This window comes from Amblyomma maculatum, chromosome 7 (genome assembly GCF_055883805.1).
Source record: "Amblyomma maculatum isolate TAMU_Amacu chromosome 7, ASM5588380v1, whole genome shotgun sequence".
Classification (NCBI taxonomy): Eukaryota; Metazoa; Arthropoda; class Arachnida; order Ixodida; family Ixodidae; genus Amblyomma; species Amblyomma maculatum.
This window is the reverse complement of record NC_139350.1, coordinates 97865423-97891602: the sequence shown is the minus strand read 5'-3', so window position 1 is coordinate 97891602 and position 26180 is coordinate 97865423. Positions and strand designations below refer to the sequence as shown.

General features: G+C 44.5%; 1 protein-coding gene across 1 annotated transcript in view; it reads right to left on the bottom strand.

Moving 5' to 3' along the window:
* Positions 1–26180, bottom strand: part of LOC146184020 (uncharacterized) — a 135163-nt gene that overhangs the window by 18235 nt on the left and 90748 nt on the right. The window contains exons 9-12 of the mRNA XM_084608786.1: positions 20128–20247; positions 18879–18998; positions 18150–18206; positions 5544–5638 (exon numbers count right to left, since the gene is read on the bottom strand). Of these exons, the coding sequence (XP_084464912.1) occupies positions 5556–5638; positions 18150–18206; positions 18879–18998; positions 20128–20247 (380 nt within the window). The 3' untranslated portion in view covers positions 5544–5555. The remainder of the gene's footprint in view (positions 1–5543; positions 5639–18149; positions 18207–18878; positions 18999–20127; positions 20248–26180) is intronic.

The following is a 26180-nucleotide window of genomic DNA, read 5'->3' as shown; positions in this document are numbered from 1 at the left end:
TCACACTTGCAATGGAAAATATGCTAAACATATGCAGCACAGCATGTACGAGCAATTAAGTTACTGTGCAAAAACAACAAGTTATGTATTGAATTCAGTCATCGGCTGCGCTCCTGGATAATGAACCCGGTAGTGCCCGAGTTTCTTTCATTGCTACAACTTGTGGCCTGAATGACTTAGAGTGCACTAGCTCTTAACCTAAACAAATTGTTGATTTTGTGGCAAAGCACTCGTCGAGCTTACCTATCTCACCGTGCACCAATCAGCTAAATATCAGTGCCGGTGTTACTAAAGCAAAGATGTGAAACTCGAAAGTAACCCACATGTGGCCTCTCTACTCGGTCACAGACGGCTACCAAAGATCCTTTCGTGGCGAGGAAGTAGGAAGGGAACGTGGGTCAATGCCAGGAAAGAACTCGGAAGCTATCGTGTGGGGATGACGCCAGGAAAATATAGTACATTCAAGATGCTTATCGCACTGACCGTATTTGTGCTTTCGCATAAGTTGTATGTGTTCATGATCAGGATGCCTGGCCCGGCCCACTCGATACTTTATTTATTTATTTTGAAGAGGGGTTTATTGGGGGTTATTCAAAGGACTGGAGATGGCGACCGATGACACAAGATGATCGTAGAGCGAAGTACAATCTCGTCCGAACAAGACAGTCCGAGCTCTCAGTGCGCGCGCCAGCTGATCGGCGTCTTTATCGGCATTAGCTTCGGCGCTGTATCATCTTTTTCCTTACAATTTATTTATTTATTGAATCCTCAAAGGCCCCATTTAAGGGGTATTACATGAGGGGTGGGCTTGGAGTACGGCGGTTACAATAAAAAATGTCTTTCGATGGCAGCCTTGATATGATGAATGTCGGTTAGTGAGGCGATGTGGTCAGGAAGGTCGTTCCGATTCCGATACAAATATACCTTAACACGGACCCGGCCCAAGCTTAAGGTAGAAGGCTTCCGAGCAGCCCGAGCCCTGCCCGCGGGCCAGGCCAGGTTTGGCCTGGCCCGCGGGCAGCTCTAGTGAACTCACATGATATGGGTGGTAGCCGTGGCTTGAAAGTGACCTTCAAACTGAAGCCGGACTCACTCCACATGTGCTTGCGATTTCCCAGACCCTTGCTTCTGGCCTAACAGAGACATAAGCGAGGACATCAATGTCAAGATCGTCGGTTGCACTGGCTTGTTTTTTCCTTTTCTGAACATAGACTGATCCAGTGGTCCTAAATCGATTAATTATCGATGGGAATGTGAGACGAGTTAGCACACGATGACCAGGATGTTGGGCAGCATACAGTCTGGATGCCAACTCTGCGTTCATCGATGACGTAAGTGAGCACAATGTCCACTTTCACGGCAGCGCAGTACTGGAGTTGTGCTGGCGCAGCGATTCAAACAACCGACAAGCTGTGGCGTTGAAATTTTAATCCAATGCTACACTTCCGTGCATTCAAGTAATTTGCAGAACAGGTACTGCAATGGCTGTGTTGCACACGAACCTCCAAAACAAGTGCCTCAAACAAATTTCAATGCTTTTTGTGAAATTGGAACTACAGACTGCAAGGACAACGGCCTAATGTCATGCACCCAGTCGCGCTAGTGCTCCTTGCTACATGGACAAAACTTATGTCTGATGCGGTTCCTAACACTCAGCAATTATAGAAGAGCAAGCAGCTCAGCATAGTGAATAAATGAAATGAAAGTGACGCCTTCCATCTAGCCCGTCCAGTAGCCATATCAGATGAGGTGGAAACAGAAGAAAACTGCAAGCAGCACCTATCAGTATTCTGAACATCGACGGTCGCATAGATGGTGATGACTATTCTCTTTCTTGCGCCAAGTGACGAAGCAAAAGATAATGCTGGCCGCAGTCTAGGCTGAGTGCCGAGGCTCTCTAGCCGGGTAAATTAGCACAGACATTTTGAATTTGGCGTCACAATCATTACAACACGTCACCAGCAGACACTGTGTTAGCATTAGACTTCCGGCGCTCCTCATGCGGCAGTTTTCAATTTCGTGCGGGAAAAAATGCCAGATTTCTTCGCACTGCAGGGCTTTAGAGAATTTTTCTTCGTTTTAAAAACTGATATAACATCGTCTTGTCTGTGGCTTCAAGCTCCCCATTGGTATTAACCACCCAACAATGTTCATTAAAAAGTTATTTAGTAGAATTTAGTTAATTAGCTACATTATTATAGTATTTCTTATGGTAAATTTTGTTCGCCGCAGCACAAAGTATGTTACTGAAAACATTTTTATTTCTAATTTCCTATTTTTAGAAATTTTTGAAAGTGTTTGCTGAAACCCCGGTATTTCATCATCATCAGCCTGATTATACCCACTGCAGGGCGAAGGCCTCTCCCATATTTCTCCACTTAACCCGGTTCTGTGCTAGCTGCATCCACTTGACCCCTGCGAACTTCTTAATCTCATCCGCCCACCTAACTTTCTGCCTCCCCCTGCTACGCTTTCCTTCCCTTGGAATCCAGTTTGTTACCCTAAGCGACCATCGGTTATCCTCTCTTCGCACTACATGTCCTGCCCATGTCCATTTCTTCTTCTTAATTTCCACTAGAATGTCGGTAACTTGAGTTATTTCTCTGACCCACTCTGCACGCTTTCTATCTCTTAATGTTACCCCTACCATTTTTCGTTTCATAGCCCTCTGGGTTGTCCTCAACTTAAGTAGAACTCTCTTGGTTAGCCTCCACGTTTCAGCCCCATAGGTGAGTACAGGCAAGATGCAACTGTTGTATACTTTCCTCTTGAGTGATACCGGTAAGCTGCTAGTCATAATCTGCGAGTGCTTGCCAAATGCGCTCCATCCCAATCTTATTCTTCTTGATATTTCCTTTTCATGGTCCGGATCTGCGGTTACTATCTGTCCTAAGTAGACATATTCGCCTACTATTTCCAGTATTTCGCTACCTAATGTAAACTGCTGTTCCTTCCCAAGGCTGTTGAACATTACCTTAGTCTTCTGCATATTGATTTTCAAGCCTACCTTTCTACTTTTTCTGTCTAGGCCATCAATCATTATTTGCATTTCATCCCCCGAGTTGCTTAGCAAGGCAATGTCATCAGCAAATCGCTGATTACTGAGGTATTCTCCATCTACCCTTATCCCTAACTGCTCCCATTCCAAGTCTCTGAATACTTCCTCTAAACAAGCTGTGAATAGTACTGGGGAGATTGTGTCTCCTTGCCTAACACCTTTCTTTATGGGGATTTTGTTGCTTTCTTTATGTAGAACTATGGTTGCTGTGCAGCCACTATATATATCTTCCAGCACTTTCACGTACGGCTCGTCTGCCCCCTGATTTCGCAATGCCTGCATCACCGCCGAGGTCTCAACTGAGTCAAATGCTTTTTCGTAATCAATGAACGCTATGTATAAGGGCTGGTTATATTCCGAGCATTTTTCTATCACCTGATTGATGGTATGGATATGATCGATAGTAGAGTACCGTTTCCAAAACCCTGCTTGATCCTTTGCTTGATTACAGTCTAAGGTTGTCCTGATTCTATTAGCGATTACCTTAGTAAATACCTTATACGTAACAGACAGTAAGCTGATTGGTCTGTAATTTTTAAGGTCCTTAGAGTCCCCTTTCTTGTGAATGAGGATAATGTTTGCATTCTTCCATGCTTCCGGTACCGTCGATGACACCAGGCTCTGCGTATACAGGGTGGCCAGTTTTTCTAGCACGATATCCCCCCCCGTCCTTCAGCAAATCTGTAGTTATCTGATCCTCTCCAGCTGATTTCCCCCTTTTCATAGTTTCTAGTGCTTTCTTGACCTCGTCCTTCGTCACTGGTGGAACGTCTGACTGTTTTTCCCTACCGCCAATCTCATTACGGTCCTGACTACTTTGGCTACTGTAGAGATCTGTATAGAACTCCTCGGCTACTTTGACTATCTTGTCCATATTAGTGATGACGTTGCCCGCCTTGTCCCTTATCGCATACATCTGGTTTTTGCCTATGCCCAATTTCTTCTTTACCGCTTTAAGGCTTCCCCCGTTCTTTACAGCATGCTCAATTTTCTCCATGTTATACTTCCTTATATCGGCCACCTTGCGCTTATTGATTAGCTTTGATATCTCGGCCAATTCGATCTGGTCTGTTGGATTGGAAGCTTTCATACTCTGCCGTTTCTTAATCAAATCTTTCGTCTCCTTAGACAGCTTACCGGTATCCTCTCTAACTATCCTACCGCCTACTTCTACCGCGCACTCAGTAATGATATCTCTGAAATTATTGTTCATTGCCTCTAGGGTAATTAACCCGGTATTTAACAATGGCTTATATCAAATTCTCAAAATATCTCCTCGGAAATTACATGCTAAAGTAGAGGAATTATGTTTGCATTTTATGAACTGATATCCTCCAAAATGTTTAATATATCGGGCTCCACGCCTTGCCCCTGCAAAGTTCGCTTCCCCAAATAACGCCTCCATGATCATTTTTCATGTGCGGAGTAGGGTCGGCTCCACAACCTTGCGCACCTGCTGACAGCATTAACGCTTTAAAACTGCTTGCCAACGTGAACGTCAAGTCCACTTGAAAATGTCTTCCAGTCTGGCATACTTGTTTTCAATGCGGCCCTGCTGTCATGCGAAGAAGCCAGCGTTGGGTGCATAGGCTACTAACCAGTGAAGCCAGGGATGCTGACAAAAGACTTGCAATGGCCGTGGTGCGACTTGATTCACTGCTAAAGGAGACAGAGAAATCAGCTGCTCCCTATACTACCTCAGTTATTATGAAGTTTATAGTGTCCCAATAGCAGAATTCTACTTTTTCAGCTCAGCAGTTGCTTTTTCCGAAGGACTTTCCACTACAGCTTTGATGTGATCTTCAACCCCAATGCTACTTCTGTCAAGCAGTGTAAGATGCAAAGAGTGTGACGCATGAACTTTGAAGCTCTGACCTGTCACTGCCCAATATTTGGAGCATACGCTCACATCTGCAGAGAAGCATGAAAGGTTTGCCCCTCTATTTGAAGTGCATCTGCTGCAAACAGATGGCTGCCAGTTTGCTATCGGACAGCACATTACTACAGCAAGCGTGCCGCTAGCATGGGTATGCTGAATTCACTCTGGGTCATAGAGAAGCTCATGTGTGTTGTATGTTTTGTATGTCTAATAATCGGTTTTCGAACTATATTGCTGTCCTGCATATTGCTAACTGCATATACGTTTTCAAACACAGAGTGGCTTCTAGGATGGAAAAGTGGTCTGCTGTATAGAAAAACCAAACTGCTCAATTTGAGCATGCATCGGTGGAGCACCATTCAGAATCTAGAGGAGCTTTTTATTTCTGTGCAATACCTTTCATAGCTTAAAAAATTCCGCTTGAAATGGCATTTGTTTCTGCACCAGTTATGGCAACAACTTCAGCACAATTCCATTACTTCGTTTGACAAAGTCAACCGAGTGCTCACAATGAGGGCTAAAAGCATTTCATACGTGAAGCAAATGGCTCTCTAGCATTTGTTCACCTGCAGTTTTAAAAATGCACATGAAAGACATTCTACTCACTTTGGCTGCTGCTCACTGCAGCTTCTTGCCCCGGCCGATGCCCAGCAGCTTCATCCGGGAAGAGGCCTCCACTTCTTCGGCCCATGTAGTGGATGCTATTCAGAATGAAAGGGGACGGCTCACAGCTCTTTCATTTACGACACAAAAGTGTACAATAAGTCACCTATGGCTAAACAAGAGCATACGAAAGAGAATTGAAGAAGGGTTAAGCGGGAGCATCAGTTCGCAATCCAAGCCAGCATTTCGACAAGGGGACTTGACTTCGTCAGAAGTCCCCTTGTCCAATGTTTGCTTGGCTTGCAAACTGAGGCTCCCTCTCAACACTTTTTCAATTCTTTGTTCTCATATTGCGTAACCATCTTCTCCCTCTCATTCTACTCTGAACAACCAAGGCAGCGTCTGATTTAGCAGCAGAGAAGCTATAGCAAGTACAAAGAGCTAAAAGAAAAATGAACAAGAAAGGAGCTACATTATTTTGGTTTCGGTTTGCATGTCTCATGTGACCTAATGTCACCGGATGATGTAATGAGGTTCTTGGCGAGGAATCAGTGCTGTAAATGTTGTTCAAGGCACAAATATCTCATCATGTGCAGTGGCATTATAATAGAATTTAAACCATCTTAATGCAGGGGGAAAAATTTGTGACCTTAACGCAAGCTGATCATGAATTGAAACGCTATTTATGAGGGACAAATCCCCTCGCCCATAAAATGCAACCTTTGTAGAAGAAAATAATGTTATAAAGAATATGTATGAAATACTAAAACAACTAAGGGCTGTTTCTTATGTGCTATTATTATCACTGGCGTCTTTTATTCATGCTCTTTGAACATAGAGAATATTCCTCTAACTTCACTACATTTCATTACGAAAAAAGTTGCGGTTTAGGTGCCTTATTATCTTGGTCTCCAACTGGTTGTAGGGATTTTCTTTTTCAGCTAGCTTCCAGCTTCCAAACTTATTCCAGGTAACAAATTTTTCAGGCAGTTACCAAACGACATGCAACTTCTATGCACGCTTTTAGATTTGATTGTTGATGCAGCATCAACACCTTCATTCTTTTTCCTTCTTGTTACACCTCCAGTAACTTCCCCTGCAGTAGCTATAACCTGCCTCCAAATTATGAAATCTACTCTGAACATTTGCAGGTGCTAAGATTTGAAATAATTTTCTGTCAGAGATTTGATTGTTGATGCAGCATCAACACCTTCGTTCTTCTTTCTAATTCTTGTTACCTCCAGTAACTTCCCCTGTGGTAGCTATAACCTGCCTCCAAATTATGAGATCTACTCTGAATGGCTGGTACATTTGCAGGTGCTAAGATTTGAAATAATTTTCTGCCAGAAATAAAACAATGTGAGGGTTGTTCTATTTTTGTGTGTTTGGATTGACTGCTATGCCCAATGATGCGGGATCGAATCCCAGCTGTGGCGGCTACTTTTTGATGGAGACGAAAAGCAAGGCGGCTTTTTGCCATGTAATATCGTTTCATGTTAAAGGGTAACTGCAGCGATTTTTCGACCGTACTGAGCTATTAACTAATTTTTATATGCCAAGGCTTGGATCACAGTATAAGATTACATTTTTACAATACACAAGCAATAATTTTAAATAAGCAAAAAACTTTAATCAAAATTGGAACGCTTATGTAGGGCTAAGAGAGCACTGCCTTCCGTGACGTCACATGATGAAAACACAGGTGTGCAGCCGCACGCACGCTCCCGCTGCCATTCTGCCGAGAGTGTGAACGTCAATCACTGTCACGTACAATAAGAGAAGCAATATTTTGGCATGCATGGTCGAGGGCAGAACGAGCGAGCTATCTTGAATGTGGCTAAATTATTGCCATTTTCGTTTCCTAGAATATTAGGAGATTTATGCTCTCAAAAAACTCGATGCAAGTGGCCAGCATATATGGGGGCGACCAGTTGTTTCTACAAATTTCCATTTTTCTCTTGATACCGACCCTAAATCCATCTGACTGCAAGTGAGATTCTTGTCTGCAAAGCAATACCCCTGCCACATAGAAAATTTGATGTCACTCCCAATGAATGGCATTTGTTCAATTTATTTTTCTACGTGCTACTATATGACCAAAACTAATGCATTTTGAAAATAATGGCAATTGTGATGAATAAAAATTGAGCATACCCAAAATTTGATAGGCCTTTGATATGTCATGAAAATGATTGCACTCTGAGCAAAAGCAGTTTTATAATTCCCATTGATGTTTTACATACCATACGTAATCAACCTGCTGATCACGACTATTCATTGAAGCTCAACAGTGGTGCCGGTGTTTGTGACGGAAGAGTACGGAATATGCGCAGGGCCCAAGTGGAAAATTTTTAAGCACACAAGCTGTCCATGCAGTTTCAACTACATGCACTTAACACACTAAAGCAAGTTCCAAGAGCAACAAGTCATATAAGCATTGCCTATACAGTAGACTCCCTTTAAGACGAACTCCAAGGGACCATGAAAATTGTTCGTCTTATCAGAAGTTCGTCTAATCAGGAGTGCTTCCAAAAATGATGTTTGTGTTCAAATACCTCGTATATGAAAACAAATGAATAAAATGGCCTTTCAGGAAAATAAACTGCAATACAAGCATTGATTGGATTAATGATTGTCTACTACACTTTGCAGTAGTAAGGCATCAGGCATTGTTGACTGTTACCCAGTCTTAATTTTTTGTGTGTCTGTCGTGAAAATCGACGGCCTGCTACAAAAGCAGACATCTCGCTTAACTTTTGAAGATATCCTCAGTGCCCTCACACTGTTCAAAAAACTGCACTAAAGTGTCTAGGCAGGCATCAGCTGCATCACAGGTAACTAGTGCAGATTCAGGCATAACATTCAAGCTGTCATCTTCAGCAGCAGTTCCCGATGGTAGGTCAAGCACTTCTTCAATCAGAGCGTCCAGTGTGTGTGCCCTACAAGTTTCCACACTTTCGTCAATGTTGACATACGCACTGATGTCAATGAACACATCCTTACTGCTCAGCACAGAAACAATGCTTATATCCTCCAAGTTCGCAGTGTGGTCCTCATTCGTAGTATCGCAGTCATTCTGCACAGAGCAATCACTAAGCGCTACAAATCCTGCATGGCGGAAGGCGTTGGCAATAGTGGCTTGAGTAACCTGCTCCCAGGCGCTCGTCAGTAAGTCGACAGCACTTAACAGGTTAACTGTGTACTCCTTACTGCTCTCCATTCAAATCAGCATCCTTTGCAGCAGAGAGCGACGATAGTGCCTCTTCAAGCTACTTATTACTCCCTGGTCCATAGGCTGCAGCTTCGCCGTTGTATTCGCTGGTAGAAACTCCAGTCAGATGGCATGAAGTCTGGCGAAGTGGCCGTGTCCGGGACAGTTGTCAACAATAAGAACCTTTCTCTTGTCTCTGGAAGTGGCGATCCACCTCTTGAAGCTACTGCTCAAAAAGTGCTGCATCATCCACGCTTTTGATTTAGCCATGTACATGACCAGCAGCGTTTTTATGTTTTTAAAGCAGCGTGGTGCTTTAGATTTGCCAATCACCAGCAACTTTAGTTTGTCAGTCCCAGTCATATTTGCGCCCACGAGGACCATTACTCGAAGCTTGCTCTGTTTGCCCGCCACCCAGTCATCACCAGCAAATGCGAGCGTTTTATTTGGGAGTAGCTGGTAAAAAAGCGCAGTTTCGTCCACATTGTATATATCTTGAGGGTCCATATTTGTCCACGAGTTCATTCATCTTGTTCTGCCTCCAATCGCTGCAGACCGCTTCATCCACTGCAGTGGCCTCACCGACAACACAATGAAAGGCCAGTCCATGCCTTTTCTGAAAACGGTCGAGCCACCCATCGCTGCACGCAAACTCGACATTCAGTCGCAGAGCAATTTCTTCCGCCTTAGCTTTCAGTAGCAATCCATTCACTGGCAAATTCACACTGCGCGCTCTCTTCACCCAGGCAAGCAGAACGTCTTCAAGGTTTTTGTGCATAGCTGTGCGCATCCTCTTCCGCTTCGGCGCAAACTCACCATCTTCCAAAGCACTGGTAATCCGCACTTCGTCTTTCACAATACCGCTCGCGGTACTTTTCGCGATGTCGAACTTGCACGCTATTTCAGTCTTTGAAAGCCGGCCGGCGCGAACTTCGGTCAAAACTTCGGCCTTCTCACGAAGCTCAAGCGGCTTTTTTCGAGTTGTTGGCCAACTAGCCATAGTAGCAACACGGCGAACACGGCGCGCACGAAAACAAACAGCGCACACCACGAGGTGACGGCGTACAGCCTGGTAGAAAATTGCGGGACACGACGTGCACACCCGCCACGAACAATGGATCTGCGCACTGCGTAGTTGGCATCGTTGACGGTCAGCAAAGGCGCGGAGCTCGGTAGCACTGGCATGACGACACTATCACGTGATCACCATTGGGAAACGTCATTGGCTGCTTTTTCTTCTCACCGTTTTTTTTCCTGCGTTTCGCTAGTTTTGCTGGCCAGGCCGCGCATGCTCTTTTTTTTTCTCTCTCTCTTCCTCTCTGCGCTCTGTTTCGTCCTTGCCCGAGGTCGTACCAAGACGGCCGGCGCGACGCGAACCTACTCCTACTGCGGGAACAAAAGGCGTGAGCGGGGGAACGGTGGGAGAGGACGAGCAGCGGCACTCTTCCGCCTTCGTAGAATCGCATTTCCGACGCCAACGTGCTTGGGTCTGCGTGCGTCGGCGGCACAGATGGTCGTGGTACTGAAAAGCTTTTTTTTTTCTTTCCACTGAAGCGCTGCTCGGATGGTTGAGTAAGCTGCACGGGTGGGGTGCAGCCGGCCATGAAAATTCATCTCAACCGATTAGCGATTGTAAACTGTTCATCTTAAGCGGATTTTTTCCATTGACTCTATGAGGAACCAAACCACCTCCACTGTTCATCTTAACCGAGGGTTCATCTTAAGCGAGTTCGTCTTAACGGGAGTCTGGTGTAGTGTGCCGACTGATGAATGCGACATTTGAGAGTATGCATCCGATGGTGCAGCAAGAGGTCCCATTAAGTCCTAGCTAACTCTCAGGATCATTTGCTTGGTGTAATAAATGTTAAGAGGTACATCAAAATGGGATCGACTCCAGCCGCATCAAAAATTTAGATGACAAACTTGCAACACTTGCTGCACTGAATGCAGTGAGCTTACCGCAACTGTGCTGCCCGCTAGAGCAGCAGACAACACTGCTTTGGCAGTGCGCTCCGCCCTAGTCATTGCTAGGCCTAGTCTTTCACACCAAAGGTGCAGCGGGTGACACTTCAGAATTGATCAGTGCTATAGTAAATGGTCTCTTCGTGCAACAGCCTTACTGTCAACCTGTCTCAGAGTAAAAGAAAGATGTCATCTTGGCGATGCCTTAGCAGCAGAGCTAGAGTACAAGTTCAGATGAACTGACCTACACACAGAGCTGGGGGCTGCGAGCAGAAATTCACTTGTATCACAGTTATCCCCAGAATCTCGCTGCAGATCAGCAACCCACAGTAAGTGTTCTTTTTACATTTGTTTTTCCAGTCCCAAATTATCAAAGAGATCAACCTATTTTAGCATGCTTTTTTTTAGACGGTGGCTTAAAAACAATTTGACGTGCCAATACTGGCAGACTGCGGCAGGTGGTTATATCATGTGCGGACACTGTCAACAGAGCATTTGATTTCAACCCCTGCCTAGTACTCACAAGACCAAAACCTTCTATCAGAACCATCCTGTGTTGGTAGCAGACTCGTGTGAAATGCTCTGAGCACATACATTCTCAGGTGCACAGGGGGCTCCGCATATCGCACAATTCAATTTGTTGCAAAGCTCCTTTTTCCTGGGAAATCGGTGGTAAATTAGTGTTGTTTTTTGCAGGATAACTCATGCAGCCAACACCACACTAGCTACCACTCATCACTGCAAAGGAATGCATTGAAGTGTGAGCTGAAACTAAAAGACTGATTCCAATATCTATGCTGTTTGCAAACAAGCTGTCGGCCGTGCCTGTATTGTGCCAGGCTGTTTCCGAGTAGTGCCGCAGTCACCCTGCCCTGTGCCAGTAGCACCTCATAGAATCATACAGGCGATGCCACACCGTATAACTCAAGCTCAGTAGGACCGTTGCATTGTCATCGTCATCTGCCCGTCGACTGCTCGAAAACCTCTGGACAACTATGACATCATAAAGCACAGTGCTGGCCCTAAAAATGTCCTGTCTGGCTGTGCAACTCGCTGGCCCCAAGCACTATCTTTAAAATTACTTTGTGGGGCAGCGTCCTAAATGTGCTTTTTGGAACCAATAATGTTGACATAGAGAAGAATGTCTGATGCAAATTTCGTTGATGTCTGTGAGCATCTAGAATCACTGGTGTTGTCCTTTAAAGAAACCCAGGTGGTCGAAATATCTCAAGCCCTCCACTAGAGCATCTCTCATAGGCTGTGTTACTTTGGGATGTCAAACACCAAAAACAGTAGCTACAGTGTTATGTTTTGGCTTTTCATTGGCATACTGTACTTTCATTTCAATGAAAAGCTGTTTCTTATGCCTACATGAATTTGTTTCCGAACTCCACAATAGCTTCCAGCCATGAGTTCAGATATTTTGGGGTAAATTATATGACAGAAGTATAGATAAAAAATGAAATCAAATGCCAAAGAATACAGACAGAAAGAACCTCGGCTTCTGTAACTGCCCCTGTCCTCAAACTTTTGAGATTTGTCTCTGTCTGATTTTTATTCAGTCGCTGCCAATATTTTGTATGTAGTTACAGGCAAAACAAAGCAGAAAAGCACTGATAATACATAAGAATGGTAATAAATTTATTATGCATGGTTGCAGAACTAAGTTTTTCAGAACAGATGCCGCACGATGGCACAACACCAACCAGCATTTTTTCAATGCTAGCTTGTGCTGATATGGGCATGGGACTTCCAGCTAAATAACTACTAGCTACTAAACTGACTTTAAAGCCTTGTTTTTTGGTGTTTATTGCAGCTCGCTATCGAAACAGCTGCACCTCGTTCAGCTGATGGCTTTGATAGGTGGTAGAAGTTGAACAGCATTCATACCGAACCTGCTTTCAGCTGCTTGAATGCAGCCTTGGCAAGACAAAAGCTTCCTGAATGTACTCGCAAATTTCAGCACATGCAACCTTGTTGGTTGTTGGTGTTTGGCAAACAGCCTTTATTTATTAATGATGCAGATTCTTATCACTAGAATTATGCTAGGCCCCGCCTTGCTGTTATTGTTGAGGTGTTCGTGGCAAACTACAGAAGTTCCTTTTGACATATACATTGCATCAAGCTGAAAGCAAGGGGCACGCATCTTGGGGCACGCATCTTAGAAATTCGATCGTAAAATATTCATGCAGAGTTTAGGGGAGCACTTTCGTGTGGGGGATTGGAAAACCCTGAAGAATATGCTCTCGAAGTTTGGTTTCGACCTGCTAGTAAATAAAAATCACCAGAGTTGTCTGTTAATTGTAACATATTATTTGCGAACAATTTTTATACAAAAAGATCTTTGGATGGCAAGATACTTAGTGTACAACTGCATTTGAGTGATGCATTGCTTGCACAGAATGCAACCTTTTGTCTATTTTGAAGCAAGCACAGCAGAATAACGCTCATTTTTAAATATTTTCTTCGAAAAGAAACAACCTTAGTTCCCTGGTCATGACAGCCGCTTTTTGATGGAGGCAAAACGCAAGCTGTGTGTTGTGCAATGTCAGTGCATGATAAAGAATCCCGGGTAAAAACAATTGCTTGAGTCCTCGACTTCGGCGTCTCACAGCCTGAGTCGCTCGCAGACCTTACACCATAAACCAAACTAAGTTACCTGAGGATCGCCAATAGCAATTAGACCCACATTTTCAATGCGACTGTTTAATAGCACTACCAGTCATGCACCCTAGCACGAGGCTGCTAGTGTTTAAATACATCTCCTATTTTTCAGAAATACAAATCCTTGAAATGCATCCCTCATTACTACACATTTGCTTACCAGTGGGTGCCACGAATGGGCTCTGGATCGTGTCTTGTGTAGTGCCGAAGGGAGATCGAACTGGCAAGTAAGGAAGAATGGGTGCAGAAGTTGGAGGGGTGACGCTATGAGGGTCACCTGAACCTGTGTGTTTGAAATGTCACAGTAGCAAAAAAAAAGCACTTGTACCTCGTGTTAATGCTATTTGCAAGTATGGTATACCAGCTCTTAAACTGGGTTCCATGGGCTTTCGTGCTTTCTGCGAATTCCCTCTAAGACCCTCCCCCTTATCACCCCAGCCTTACTCCTTGTACACATGTGGGCCAGGAACAACACATACCGTATTTTCTGATGTATAAGACGCATTTTTTTTTAATTTTCAGCAGTGCATCCTATACAATTGTGCGACTTGTGTGTGTTTTTTTTTTATTTCGGGCAATGTTCATAGCCAAACTTTATCGTGAAACAGTAACAGTAGCAGTGCCTGCATTTATAATATTTACAGTCGTTATAGTGTCTAGAATTGTACAGTCATCTCACTGGCAAAATGCCAAAAGGTGGCAACGTCCATGCTCCTCGCAGAGGACGCCAGACCGCTGTCACGAGAAATCGGCGAACACATACCTAGATAGTTTAGAAGAACTTCTTGTTGGGCGAGTTGGTGCATTGCTTTAAAGGAACCAAGATGCGCTATAAAAAGACAGCCACAGGAAAAAGCCAAGGAGACAGACAGAGCGCAAACTATCAACTGAGTTTATTTGTGTGAAAGTGCCTTATATAGTCAGAATCACAGCAAAAGAACAAGGGGAATGAGAGAGGGGGGTACAGCCAATCAACTCCTGGTCAACAACAGGTGCGCAGAAAATGGTTTTCCTTGTTATACAGTTTGACAGAAGTGTCGTTTACACATTTATCACCGTTTTCTTTTATGTGATAGGCCTCCAAAAGCTCCCGCGCTGTTTTATTTTTACTTCTTCCTAGAATCTTAATCTTTTTAAGCAAAGGCTCGCATCCACTGCAAGCAAGGCAATGAGCAGACAAGTTTGCTCCTTCTTCATTCCGAATGGATCGGGCATGTTCCCCTGCGCGTTCATTCACGCATCGGCCTGTCTGGCCCACGTAGGTGCCTCCACACTTGAGTGGGATTTCATATACCACTCCAGTGGCACATTTTACATACTTTTCGGCATGTTTTATGTCGCATCCACTGCCTCTAGCTCCTTGGTTCCCGGTTCTCGGGCACAAGGCTGCGAGTTTTCGTGGGGCAGAAAAAACAACAGGGACGCCATGCCTCTTGGCCTCTTTTTTTAGATTGTGCGCCACTTTGTGAATATATGGCACCACCACGATATTCTTTTTTGGAAGCGGCTCATCCACACTTCTTCGACTTCTTTTTATCTTCCTGAGAAGATTCTCGGCCACGGCTGATATGACGTCGCAGAGGAAGCCGGCTGAAAGCAGCCTTTCAATTTGATTATTAAAACTTATATGCATTGCATGCGGGCATGACTTGGTAAGTGCGGATTCCAGACACGAGCTTGCAATTGCTCTTTTGACTACCTTCGAATGCGCGGAATCAAATGGAAGTAACTCTTTCTTTGCTCGTGGTGCGTAGTACCAGCAGGCGTGTTGTGCGCCGAGGTTAAGGTTAATATCTAAAAATTGCAGTGACCCATAAAAAGGAAGTTCATGCGTAAAGGTCAAACCTCACCCATACTGTCTAAAGGCAGTTAAAATCCTACTCACTGAATTAGTGTGGGTCAAGGTTATTTGTTTGGATAAAACAATAAAAAAATCGTCCACATATCTAAAACACTTACAAACCCCCAGACTAGTAAACTCGTCGTTTAGGGAACGGTCAATGGCGGCTAAAAATATGTTACTAAGAACAGGGGCGACGCAAGAACCTATACAAATTCCTTGTTTCTGAATGTAAAAGTTGTCTTTAAAAGATATGAAGGTGGCTTGCAAATAAAATTCGAGCAATGACATGAAGCTATCAGCTGATACACCAGCAGTTTTGGAAGCCTATTAACCCACTTCTTTCAATGCAATCTCGGACAGCGACAAACAACCCTTGATGCGGCAATGAATAAAACAAATCTTCGACATCTACTGAAAAGGCGTAGCCGATATGGTCATTGGAGTTGAAGAAGGTTACAACATCAGTCGAGTTCTTTGTAAAAAAAGGGTCTTCAATTTGTAAAGCATTAAGGTGCTTCAGTAAATACTGGCTTATTAAGAACTGCCATGATCCCTTCTCGCTAACAATTGTTCTAAAAGGCATAGACATCTTGTGCGTTTTTGCAGTGAAGAATACAGACAGCGCTTTTGTTTTACATGCAGTTATTGAGCTTGCGAGTCTGGACAGATCAAGGTCACTACACAAAGCAGCAGCACTGGTCTTGATCCTTGTAGCACTGGGTTTCACCTGGACGAAGTTCTTTGCGATAGCTTGGCCCGCCTTCTCGTTGAAATCTTTATCACATAGTACGACAAAGCCTCCGACGAAGTGGCCAAGAGGCATGGCGTCCCTGTTGTTTTTTCTGCCCCACGGAAACTCGCAGCCTTGTGCCCGAGAACCGGGAACCAAGGAGCTAGAGGCAGTGGATGCGACATAAAACATGCCGAAAAGTATGTAAAATGTGCCACTGGAGTGGTATATGAAATCCCACTCAAGTGTGGAGGCGCCTACGTGGGCCAGACAGGCCGATGCGTGAATGAACGCGCAGGGGAACATGCCCGATCCATTCGGAATGAAGAAGGAGCAAACTTGCCTGCTCATTGCCTTGCTTGCAGTGGATGCGAGCCTTTGCTTAAAAAGATTAAGATTCTAGGAAGAAGTAAAAATAAAACAGCGCAGGAGCTTTTGGAGGCTTATCACATAAAAGAAAACGGTGATAAATGTGTAAGCGACACTTCTGTCAAACTGTATAACAAGGAAAACCATTTTCTGCGCACCTGTTGTTGACCAGGAGTTGATTGGCTGTACCCCCCTCTCTCATTCCCCTTGTTCTTTTGCTGTGATTCTGACTATATAAGGCACTTTCACACAAATAAACTCAGTTGATAGTTTGCGCTCTGTCTCCTTGGCTTTTTCCTGTGGCTGTCTTTTTATAGCGCATCTTGGTTCCTTTAAAGACATACCTAGATGAAGCCTTTCAAGGCTTCGAGCAATAATAAAGTGTTTCTGCTCTCACTGAGCGAGAGTTCTTTCGCACAAAACTGTTGAATCTGTTCGTGTTTTTTTGCTATCATTCACACGTGCACATAAATTTTCTCTCAGGCACATAGAATGCGATGGTTGAGTACGCATGCCTTATTGCCCTAACCTGAATAAATTGAGGTGCATCATATACAAAGGTGCGTCTTATAACCCAGAAAATATGGTAGTTTGTTCAAACTCATTTTAGAGCATTATATTTTCTTACGCTAACTGATGCATCACTGTGCCATGCACCATAAGCTATTGACTGCTCTCCTTATCAACAGAGAGCTTTCGCATGCTACTTTTTTGCTATATATGTATTTTAACTGCTCCTTTAACACATTTACGGGGACTAACTGATGCATCACTGTGCCATGCACCATAAGCTATTGACTGCTCTCCTTATTAACAGAGAGCTTTCGCATGCTACTTTTTTGCTATATATGTATTTTAACCGCTCCTAAAACACCTTTACGGGGACTAATTGATGCATCAATGTGCCATGCACCATAAGTTATTGACTGCTCTCCTTATCAACAGAGCTTTTGAATACTACTTTTTCACTATATATTTTAACCGCTCCTAAAACACATTTACGTGGACTAACTGATGCCTTGCTGTACCATGCACCATAAGCTATTGAGTGCTCTTCTTATCAACAGAGCTTTTGCATGCTACTTTTTCGCTATATATGTACTTTAACCGCTCCTAAAACACATTTACAGGGACTAACTGATGCATCACTGTGCCATGCACCATAAGCTATTGGTTTGGTTGGTTTGTGGGGTTTAACGTCCCAAAGCGACTAAGGCTATGAGAGACGCCGTAGTGGAGGACTCCGGAAATTTTGACCACCTGTGGTTCTTTAATGTGCACTGACATTGCACAGCACACGGATGCCACTCCGTTTTGCCTTCATCGAAACGCAGCCGCCGAGGCCAGGATTCGATCCCCTGTCCTTGGGCATAGTCGAGTACTGTAACCACTGCGCCACCCCGGCGGGGCCATAAGGTATTGACTGCTCTCCTTATCAACAAAGAGCTTTTGCATGCTACTTTTTCGCTATATATGTATTTTAGCCCTTTCATGCCTTGAGCAGCATTTCCCAAGTGTTTGTTACTGTTCTTAGCTGAATTGTTGCTGGGTCTTTTGTATGAATGTACTGTACATCTATCTGTTCACAATGCTTTTGCCTTCCCTTTGCGTACCCCCCTACTCTAATGCCAAATGGGGCGACTCGTACGTTTTCAAATAAATAAAATACTATATCAATATGGGTTGTAGCGACCATTTTTTTTGTTCCCAAAACAGTACAAAACATTTTTTGCATTATGTCTATGAACATATTTTGTCTGCTTTAAATGGGTGGGCCATTTTGTACATGTGTAAATGCACTTCATGTTTTGTCGCTGCCCATTCGCTTACCGAGAGGCATCAATAGCGGGCTGCCAGCAGTGCCATACATAGTGCCTGGTGTTCCTGCTGAAACGTAGAAGAGACCAGGAGATAATGTAGCAATAGTTATAGGGTGACCTGAGCCTGCAGGTTTCAAATAAACGTCACAGGCAGCAATAAAAAAGTGCTTGTGCTTCAATTTTACGCAATCTGCAATACTAAGAATATGTAAAAAATATTGATTAGCACAATACCTATACATAAATGCAGGTTTTTACATTATCAGGTTGTGTTTGATCACGCCATCAGTAAATAAATATCCTTGCGGCTGGTGCAATCATGTTTCTAAAATTTAGAAGCTGATAAGGCCTATGCTAGGGACCCACACCAAACTTCTAATGAGAGTTGGAAGCCTACCATCACTGGTTATAAAGTCAGCAACTAGCTTTTCTTACTGGTAAATATGCATCTCTCCTGCTAATATCTGCCATCAACTACACTTTTATATTTTAGTAAAACTTTTTTGAATGATTGAAACACTCACTATGTGTGCATGCTTCTGGACTTAACAGGTGCAACGACTGCACAGAATCCACTTCTATGTAGGTACAGCTCATAAACACATTTTCATAAAACCATGCGTTGCAGCAACTTTTACAGCCATTACAATATTGTGCCCATTGCCCATACTCTGACAATACTTTTCCCGCAGCAAAATGAATGTGATCCTTTCATTCATGTAGTGCACTCCCTGCTTACCCATAGGCATCACAAATGGGTGGCGGATCCCGCCATAAGCAGCACCGAGGTTGTCTGCAGTCGAAACGTAGGGAAATGCAGGTGCATACGTGGCAGCGACGCTCTGACTGTGACCAAAGCCTGCATATTTTAAATGATGCAGGTGGCGATGAAAAAGCTCTTGTACCTCTTCTCGACGCAATTTGTAACAAAGATGTCTCGAGAAACATTGGCCTCACTCCAATGCTTGTGCAAATATGCATTTCTTTTGTGCGTCTTTTTATTAACGGTGCCTGCTGCCGGAAGTAGTCACGTTATCAGAAATTCAGAAGTCGGTGAGCCATTTATCAATTACTCGCCATAAACTTCTGATTATAAAAGAACAGCAAACTGTGCTGGGTAGAAAGTTCATCACCAGACTTTATTTGCTGGCACACTAATAAATTTATCAGACCTGTTTTCAAATATCCCGCATCACTTACTGTTAAAAGTTTGCGAAACTCTGTTCATACGTTAATTGTGCAGGTACATCTCTTCGACTTTCTTTGAAACACTAGAGAAGGTATGGCTGTAAATTCATTTTCAAATAAAAAAAAAATTGATAGATACTTATGCTCTGCCTTTAAGGGCATCATGCGACAGTATCAAGGGCTCCCATTTGCCAGTCCCCATGAGGATCCTTGGAATTCCACGTAAATGCATATTGCAACTCTCTTAACTAATCCTTAAATTCGTGCTAATTACATCTTTCACATACTCTTTTGATTACAGTCGTAAGCTAGCGCAATTCGGGAAATACCCATCAACACAGACATTAAGCCTTATTTACCCAGTTATTCGAATGTGCCTGTGTGGCCTGTAGGGTACAATTTCTTACTCGGTATGCAAGCCTCCAGGGAAGGGCTCCATTTCTTTCTCCCTGAAACCTCAATGAAGCTGCCAGAGTTAACACCTCCTGACAAGGCAGCCATGCCATGAGGTCTAATTGCGTCACACAAGTTCGATGACCAATCTGCACCCGGTCCTGACAGCTGCAAATCACCACCTCCCAGAGGCATGCATTCACGAGACTGACAATGACGGCGTCAGATTTTAAACAGAGTCCTCTAACTCTAGCTGTTAATATGTGTTGCAGATATTTTTTATTTCACAAAACTAGGTTGAATAATTTGTTTGAATGATTGCTGCTCCAGATACTTTGGACAAAATAAGAAGGTGTGCATTTTTATTTCTAATGTAGCCCATGCTTTACCAGTGCTCATTCACTTACCTATAGATGTCATAAACGGAGTCTGCACCGTGCCATATGCAGTACTGAGGGTAGCTCCAGCCGGAATGTAAGGGAGAGCAGGAGGGTACTTATGGACGATGCTCTGATGACCACCAGAACCTGCAAGTTTTAAATGTCACAAGTGGCAATGGAAAAGCACACGACGGTGCTACTGCTCCTGACGAGGATCGCAATATAAGGCAGGAAAACAAACTGGGAACACCCACTATAATCGTTCTCCTTGCACAGCTGCATTCCTTTCTTCCCCGCTCGCACACAGCTCTTGTGCCGCATCTGCGGCATGTTGCAGTGTGCTGTCTTCAGCATGGCTTGACAAATATCTCTTGCTTCACTTCTTTCCTTAAAGCGAAATTAAGGTTAAAAAGCTCGTTGACAACACACTCTCTGATGCAGACAATGGACAACGAAGAAGTATGACTCGAAAAGAAATATGTTTTGGAAGTCGGCGACCATATCTCATATGCTTTTTATTTCAACTTAGTTTGCTCTTTTGTTGTATTCTCGAAATAATTAGAGTTCTATAAATGCTGTGAAACGAAGAACTCGAAGGTGCATAAGAATGACGTTCTGTACAGTCAAGCAGGGGGTGTGCAATTTGTTTTCATATGACTTCCTTATTAGGCAACCTTGACAAGGGTTTACGATGTGCAAAAAAGATTTCTCTGCGGTCATAGTATACTAACCCCTGAAGAGCCCAGGAATATGCCCATGGGGCAGCGGAACTTAAAGCACAGTGAAGACGGGCTTACAGGTCACTGCATTTGTTTGGGGTTCTCACACAATTTTTGGCCTTGAGTTTATATATACAGTCGAACCTCGTTATAACAAACACGGATACAGCGAATTATCGGATATAACGAAGTAAAAGCAAAGTTTGGTTGGCTGTGCTTTATTTCTATGGGAGTTCTATCTGTGTAACGAAATGAAAAACTGAACATCTGACACTAAATCGGTTATAACGAAGCATATTTCGTATTCACACGACTCAAAATCCGCAAAGAAGCAAAAAAAAAAATTTCAAAACGCCAAATTTCGGTTTTATCAATCGCCTCCACCTAAAATGTGTTTGAATCACTCGCGCTTTCGCACGCCACGCCATCTACGGACCGCGAATGAATCTAGCATCAACGGCTGCCTGGCATGTGACCGGCACGTGATCGAACCACCATCTGCGTCGCCTCCACCTAAAATGTGTTTGAATCCCCCGCGCTTTTGCACGCCACGCCATCTAGGGACCGCGAGTGAATCTAGCATCAACGGCTGCCTGGCATGTGACCTGCACGTGATTGAACCACCGCCCGCGTGCCCCTGCCCCTACTTTTTGCCGACCCGCGTGTTTGCTCACTTTCCTCGAGGTCGTGCCGTCGTCTTGCAGCATGGCGGTGCCGAAACGCAAAGCAGTTTCTCTTGAAACAAAGATAAAAATATTTAGGGCGGTCGACAGCGGGCACAAGAAGAAAGAGATTGCCGCAGACTTTGGCGTTGCGCCTAGCACTTTGTCAACCATACTGGGCTCAAGGCAGAAGATAGAAAATGTGCACTCTGCAGGCGCCGTGAAGAACGACAGGAAGCGCGTCAGGTATTGTCACCACCAGGATGTTGAAGATGCCTTGTTCGCGTGGTTCAAGGACGTTAGAGCGCGCAACCTGCCTGTGTCTGGTGCCGTGCTTCAAATGAAGGCAAGAAGTCTCGCTTGCGTCTTAGGCCACGATGACTTCTATGCAAGCAGTGGCTGGCTGCAGCAATTTAAAGACCGCCACCAGATTGTTTGCCACACCTTGTCGGGCGAAGAAGCAGCCGTCGATGTAGAGAACTGCGAGAAGTGGGCAGAAAGCTTCCGCATGCAGCTGGATGGCTACAAGATGCGCGATGTCTACAACGTGGACGAGACTGCGCTTTTTTTTAAGCTGCTCCCGGAAAGGTCACTCGTTGCGAAGAACGAACTGTGCCGAGGAGGCAAGAAAAGCAAAGACCGCGTCACCATTGTTGTTTGTGTCAACATGGATGGGTCAGATAAAAGGCGGCTAACTGTTATTGGTAAATCTGCTCGCCCCAGGTGCCTGCGCAATGCCCGGAATGTCTAAGCGGACTATCGCTTGAACAAAAAGGCGTGGATGACATCGTCACTCTTTGAAACATGGCTGAAGGCCTTCGACAAAGACATGGCAGAGCAGCGCAGGAAAGTGCTCCTTATATTGGACAACTGCTCTGCCCATAAGGTGTCTGCACCACTTGAAGCGGTCCGCCTAGTTTTTTTGCTGCCAAACTCAACCTCAGTGCTGCAGCCATTAGACAGGGGCATCATTCACTCACTTAAATGCTGCTACCGAAAGCGATTGATTACGCAGCTCGTATTTGACATAGACAGGGGCATATCAACGGCCATAAACCTCAAAACTACGCTGGACATGCTGTACGGTGCATGGAACGAAGTGGCACAGTCGACAATAAGAAATTGCTTTGTTGATGCTGGCCTAGCCCCATCCACTAGCGAGACTGAGCCCAACGACGCCCACGATTCTGAAGGTGAAGCGGACAATTTCGACGAGACGACATGGCGTCAACTGGCGGTTCCGAATGTTACGTTCGAGGACTTTATTGCTGCCGATGACAACTTGGCTGTGGCGCCCGAATTGACCAAGAAATTGTCGATCAGATGCTTCCTACAGATGATGCTACGAGCAGCGATGAGAGTGAAGAAGAAGGCGAAGAGCGAGCTCTCAGCAGCACCGAGGCCGCCAATATGGCGAGGAAATTGAGAAGGTACCTTGAGAACCTACCTGTGGCCAAATCAGCTGACATTGGGAAAGCGCTGCACAGTGTCGATTTCGTTGAGAAATTTATTCTATCGAATAGTGTGAAGTGCCGCCAAATGAAGATTACGTCGTTTTTTAAATAAATCAGTTCTGCGTGGCCTAAATCTCGATTTGTGTGCTCATTTTTGTTTGGCAGTGCAAAATGAAAGGTAAGGTTTCGCGTGCTTATACCACGCTTTAAAGAAAAAAAAAATGCTTTTTTTTCCAGCTGTGTGCTTTCCATTTTAGGGTAGCCTTTACTTGGGTTTATGAACAGAATTTTTTTTTTGTAGGAATTTGTGTGTACTTTTACGATGAATATCGGATATAGCAAACGAATTTTCACACAAAATGAGACTTCGTTATAACGAGGTTTGACTGTATATGATATATATATATATATATATATATATATATGATATTGGCTTTACAGACATAAACGTGCTGTTGAAATGTAATGTTCAGAGCAACTGGTGCCAGTCCAGTTAATGGGATGTGCCCCCGTAGTTAACAAGGGTGTTCTGCACACTCGAAAATACTTTTTACGTGGCAACAAGCAAGATGACACAACATGGCGGCAGGGTGAGGGATGATTTAATGGCTGGCCTAGCGAGAGGGCTCCACTCGCACCACTGCCGATCTTTTCGTAACACTTGCTGGGCTTACTGAGCAATCACCCCAATTGGTACGTTGAAGTCAGTGGTGACGTGACGGTCAGCGAGGATGTTGAAGAAAAGATAGAAGAGAATAATTGCTTGCCACCATGATGAAGATGACTGATGACGCTTGGGTGATCTGCCTCCCCTGGAACTCTTCAACCATCCGCCACCAAAGCATCTACGGGACCGATGGCTTAAGGCCGTGTCGGGCGGCTGGGCACAGGTTGTGTGTTCATGTCGTTAACTTTCCTCCAGTTCCTTGGGATCATTACTCTGGTCTCTGCTCTGGCTGGTTCATCTGTGCACCTTGTCTTCAGATCTGGGCTGGAAGCATGGCAGCGGTAGTTGCGGCTGGTTGGGTCTGGGCAGAAAGGTCTGGGGCAAAGCTGCGGGGTAATATCTCCAAGCTCTCAGCCGATGGTCTCAGTGTACGGATGGTTCGACACTCCAAGGTGAGGATGGGAACGATGTAACCAAAATGTTATGTGGTGACAAGACGACGCCACGACATGGCGACAGGGTGAAGGATGATTCAATGGCTGGCCTGCATGAGGACTCCCCTCATGCCACTGCCGATCTGCTTCGTAACAATATTTCCACGTAGTGGTGACGTCGTCAACAAATGAGGAAGCTTGACTTCCCTAGAATACTTTATTGGGCTGACTTGTGCCCTCAAAAGAGAATTGGCGGTGGCGATAACAAACGTGCTCGCTGGTCATCATATTACAAACAAATGCCTGTTGCACCCATCAACGTTCCATGTCAAGGCAGTGAGAAAAATCTATAGAAAGCCGCAAACAATGACTAGCACAATCTCGAGCATTTCAGAAATGCAAGTGGCCGGAACCTTCGAGACACATCTCAATGCATCTTGCACGATGAGAAACTGACAAAATGGCATCTCGCAACAGCGAGCATGAACAAATATACAGAAACTATCCATGTGCTGGGATCACAGTGATAAGGCCACATGCCGGTGGCTGTCGCAAAAGAACAAATAAAAGATTTGATTCTTATGGCTTTGACAGCGCTTTGGCTTGTACCATTTCATTTTTCTTGTTACTCCTGCCTCCTTCACCTATGTATTGATTAGAAGTATGTAATTGATGATGTTACTTTGACATTACCATGATATTACTATGCATTGCTTAGAAATGTATCGTAGCATTTCCAACTGTATTTCATCTTTGTTTTTATTGTAGTGTGGCATATTTATTTGTGATAACATTGTGCATTCACTTCACATTGTATTTCAACTGTTCTCCCCGCCCCTTATGTGTTGTCCCAAAAGGGCCTTTAAGGGTACAATAAATGAATGACTGAATAATTCGCGGCATTACTCCCGCCGTGAAAAGGCATTGCCTCAATGCTTACAAAATAACCACAGAAAAGTAAAAAAAATACTAGAAATTGAAATTATGGGCCTTTAGTGCACGAAATAAGGCCTCAGGCACACCCCATGAACGACTTCTGGGTGCACTTGGTGGCACTGCGATGTCGTCGTGCCGTCAAGAATGACCTCGTAGTAGCTGTCCAATGCGACGATGGACTTTGTATGGGCTGAAGTACCGCCACGACAGTTTTTAACTCAGCCTGCGGCAGCATATCGGCATCTAAACCCCACTTGATCTCCCGGGCTGTACTCTGCGGCATGTCGTCGCAAGTTGTATAGTCGGGCATTGGTGCGCTGCTGGGCTTTAATGTGCAGCCAGGCGACTCGTCAAGCTTCTTCTGCACGCTGCAGGTAGGCAGTGATGTCTATATTCTCCTTATCGGTTATGTGCAGCAGCATTGTGTCCAACGTCGTCGTGGGCTCCCTGTCGAACCCAAGGCTGAACTGGGTCGACCTGGTTGTCTCCTGAATGGCGGTGTTATAAGCGAAGATGACGTAGGGTAGAATGGCATCCCATGCCTTGTGTTCAGCTTTGATGTGCGTTGCAATTATGTCTGCAATCATTTTGTTGAGACGCTCCATAAGTCCATTTTTCTGAGGAAGGTGCAAAGTTGTTTGTTGATGGCTTGGATGACTATTCCAGGTATATCATATCGAAAGATGTATGCTTAAGATACTGCTGTGCCCTTGTCCTGACTTTATCGCCTCATTCTCAACCCCTTTTCCTTTGCTGCACTTTAAATGCACTCAGCCAAGAAGGAATAGCATTCACTGTTGTTTTGTCACTGGGTTATGTTATTTCGGTCCACTACTAAACGAAATATGGTGTCAGAAGTGGGATAAGCCAGGTTCACCGAGCAATGCTGCTGCTCCTAGTACTTGGAAAAACTGATGCCGACCTTCTGCTGAAGGCAAGAAATGGAGAGCCTGAGGCCACTGGAATCTCTGCATCTAACTGGAGACAGCAGTCGAAGTTGGAAGTTCAAGCAAAAATTTGAGCTGTTTCTGCAAGCAACGTAAAGCACCAGCATGCCAGCATCAGAAGCAGCAAAAGCACTGCTCTTCCTCAAAGTGGCCGACAAGGACAAAATTGAAGTGTTCAGCAATTTTTCGTCTGCCGAAGAGAACAACCAAGAAGACTATGCCATCGTCATTGCAAAGTTTGAAGAGTATTGTGTCGAGCAA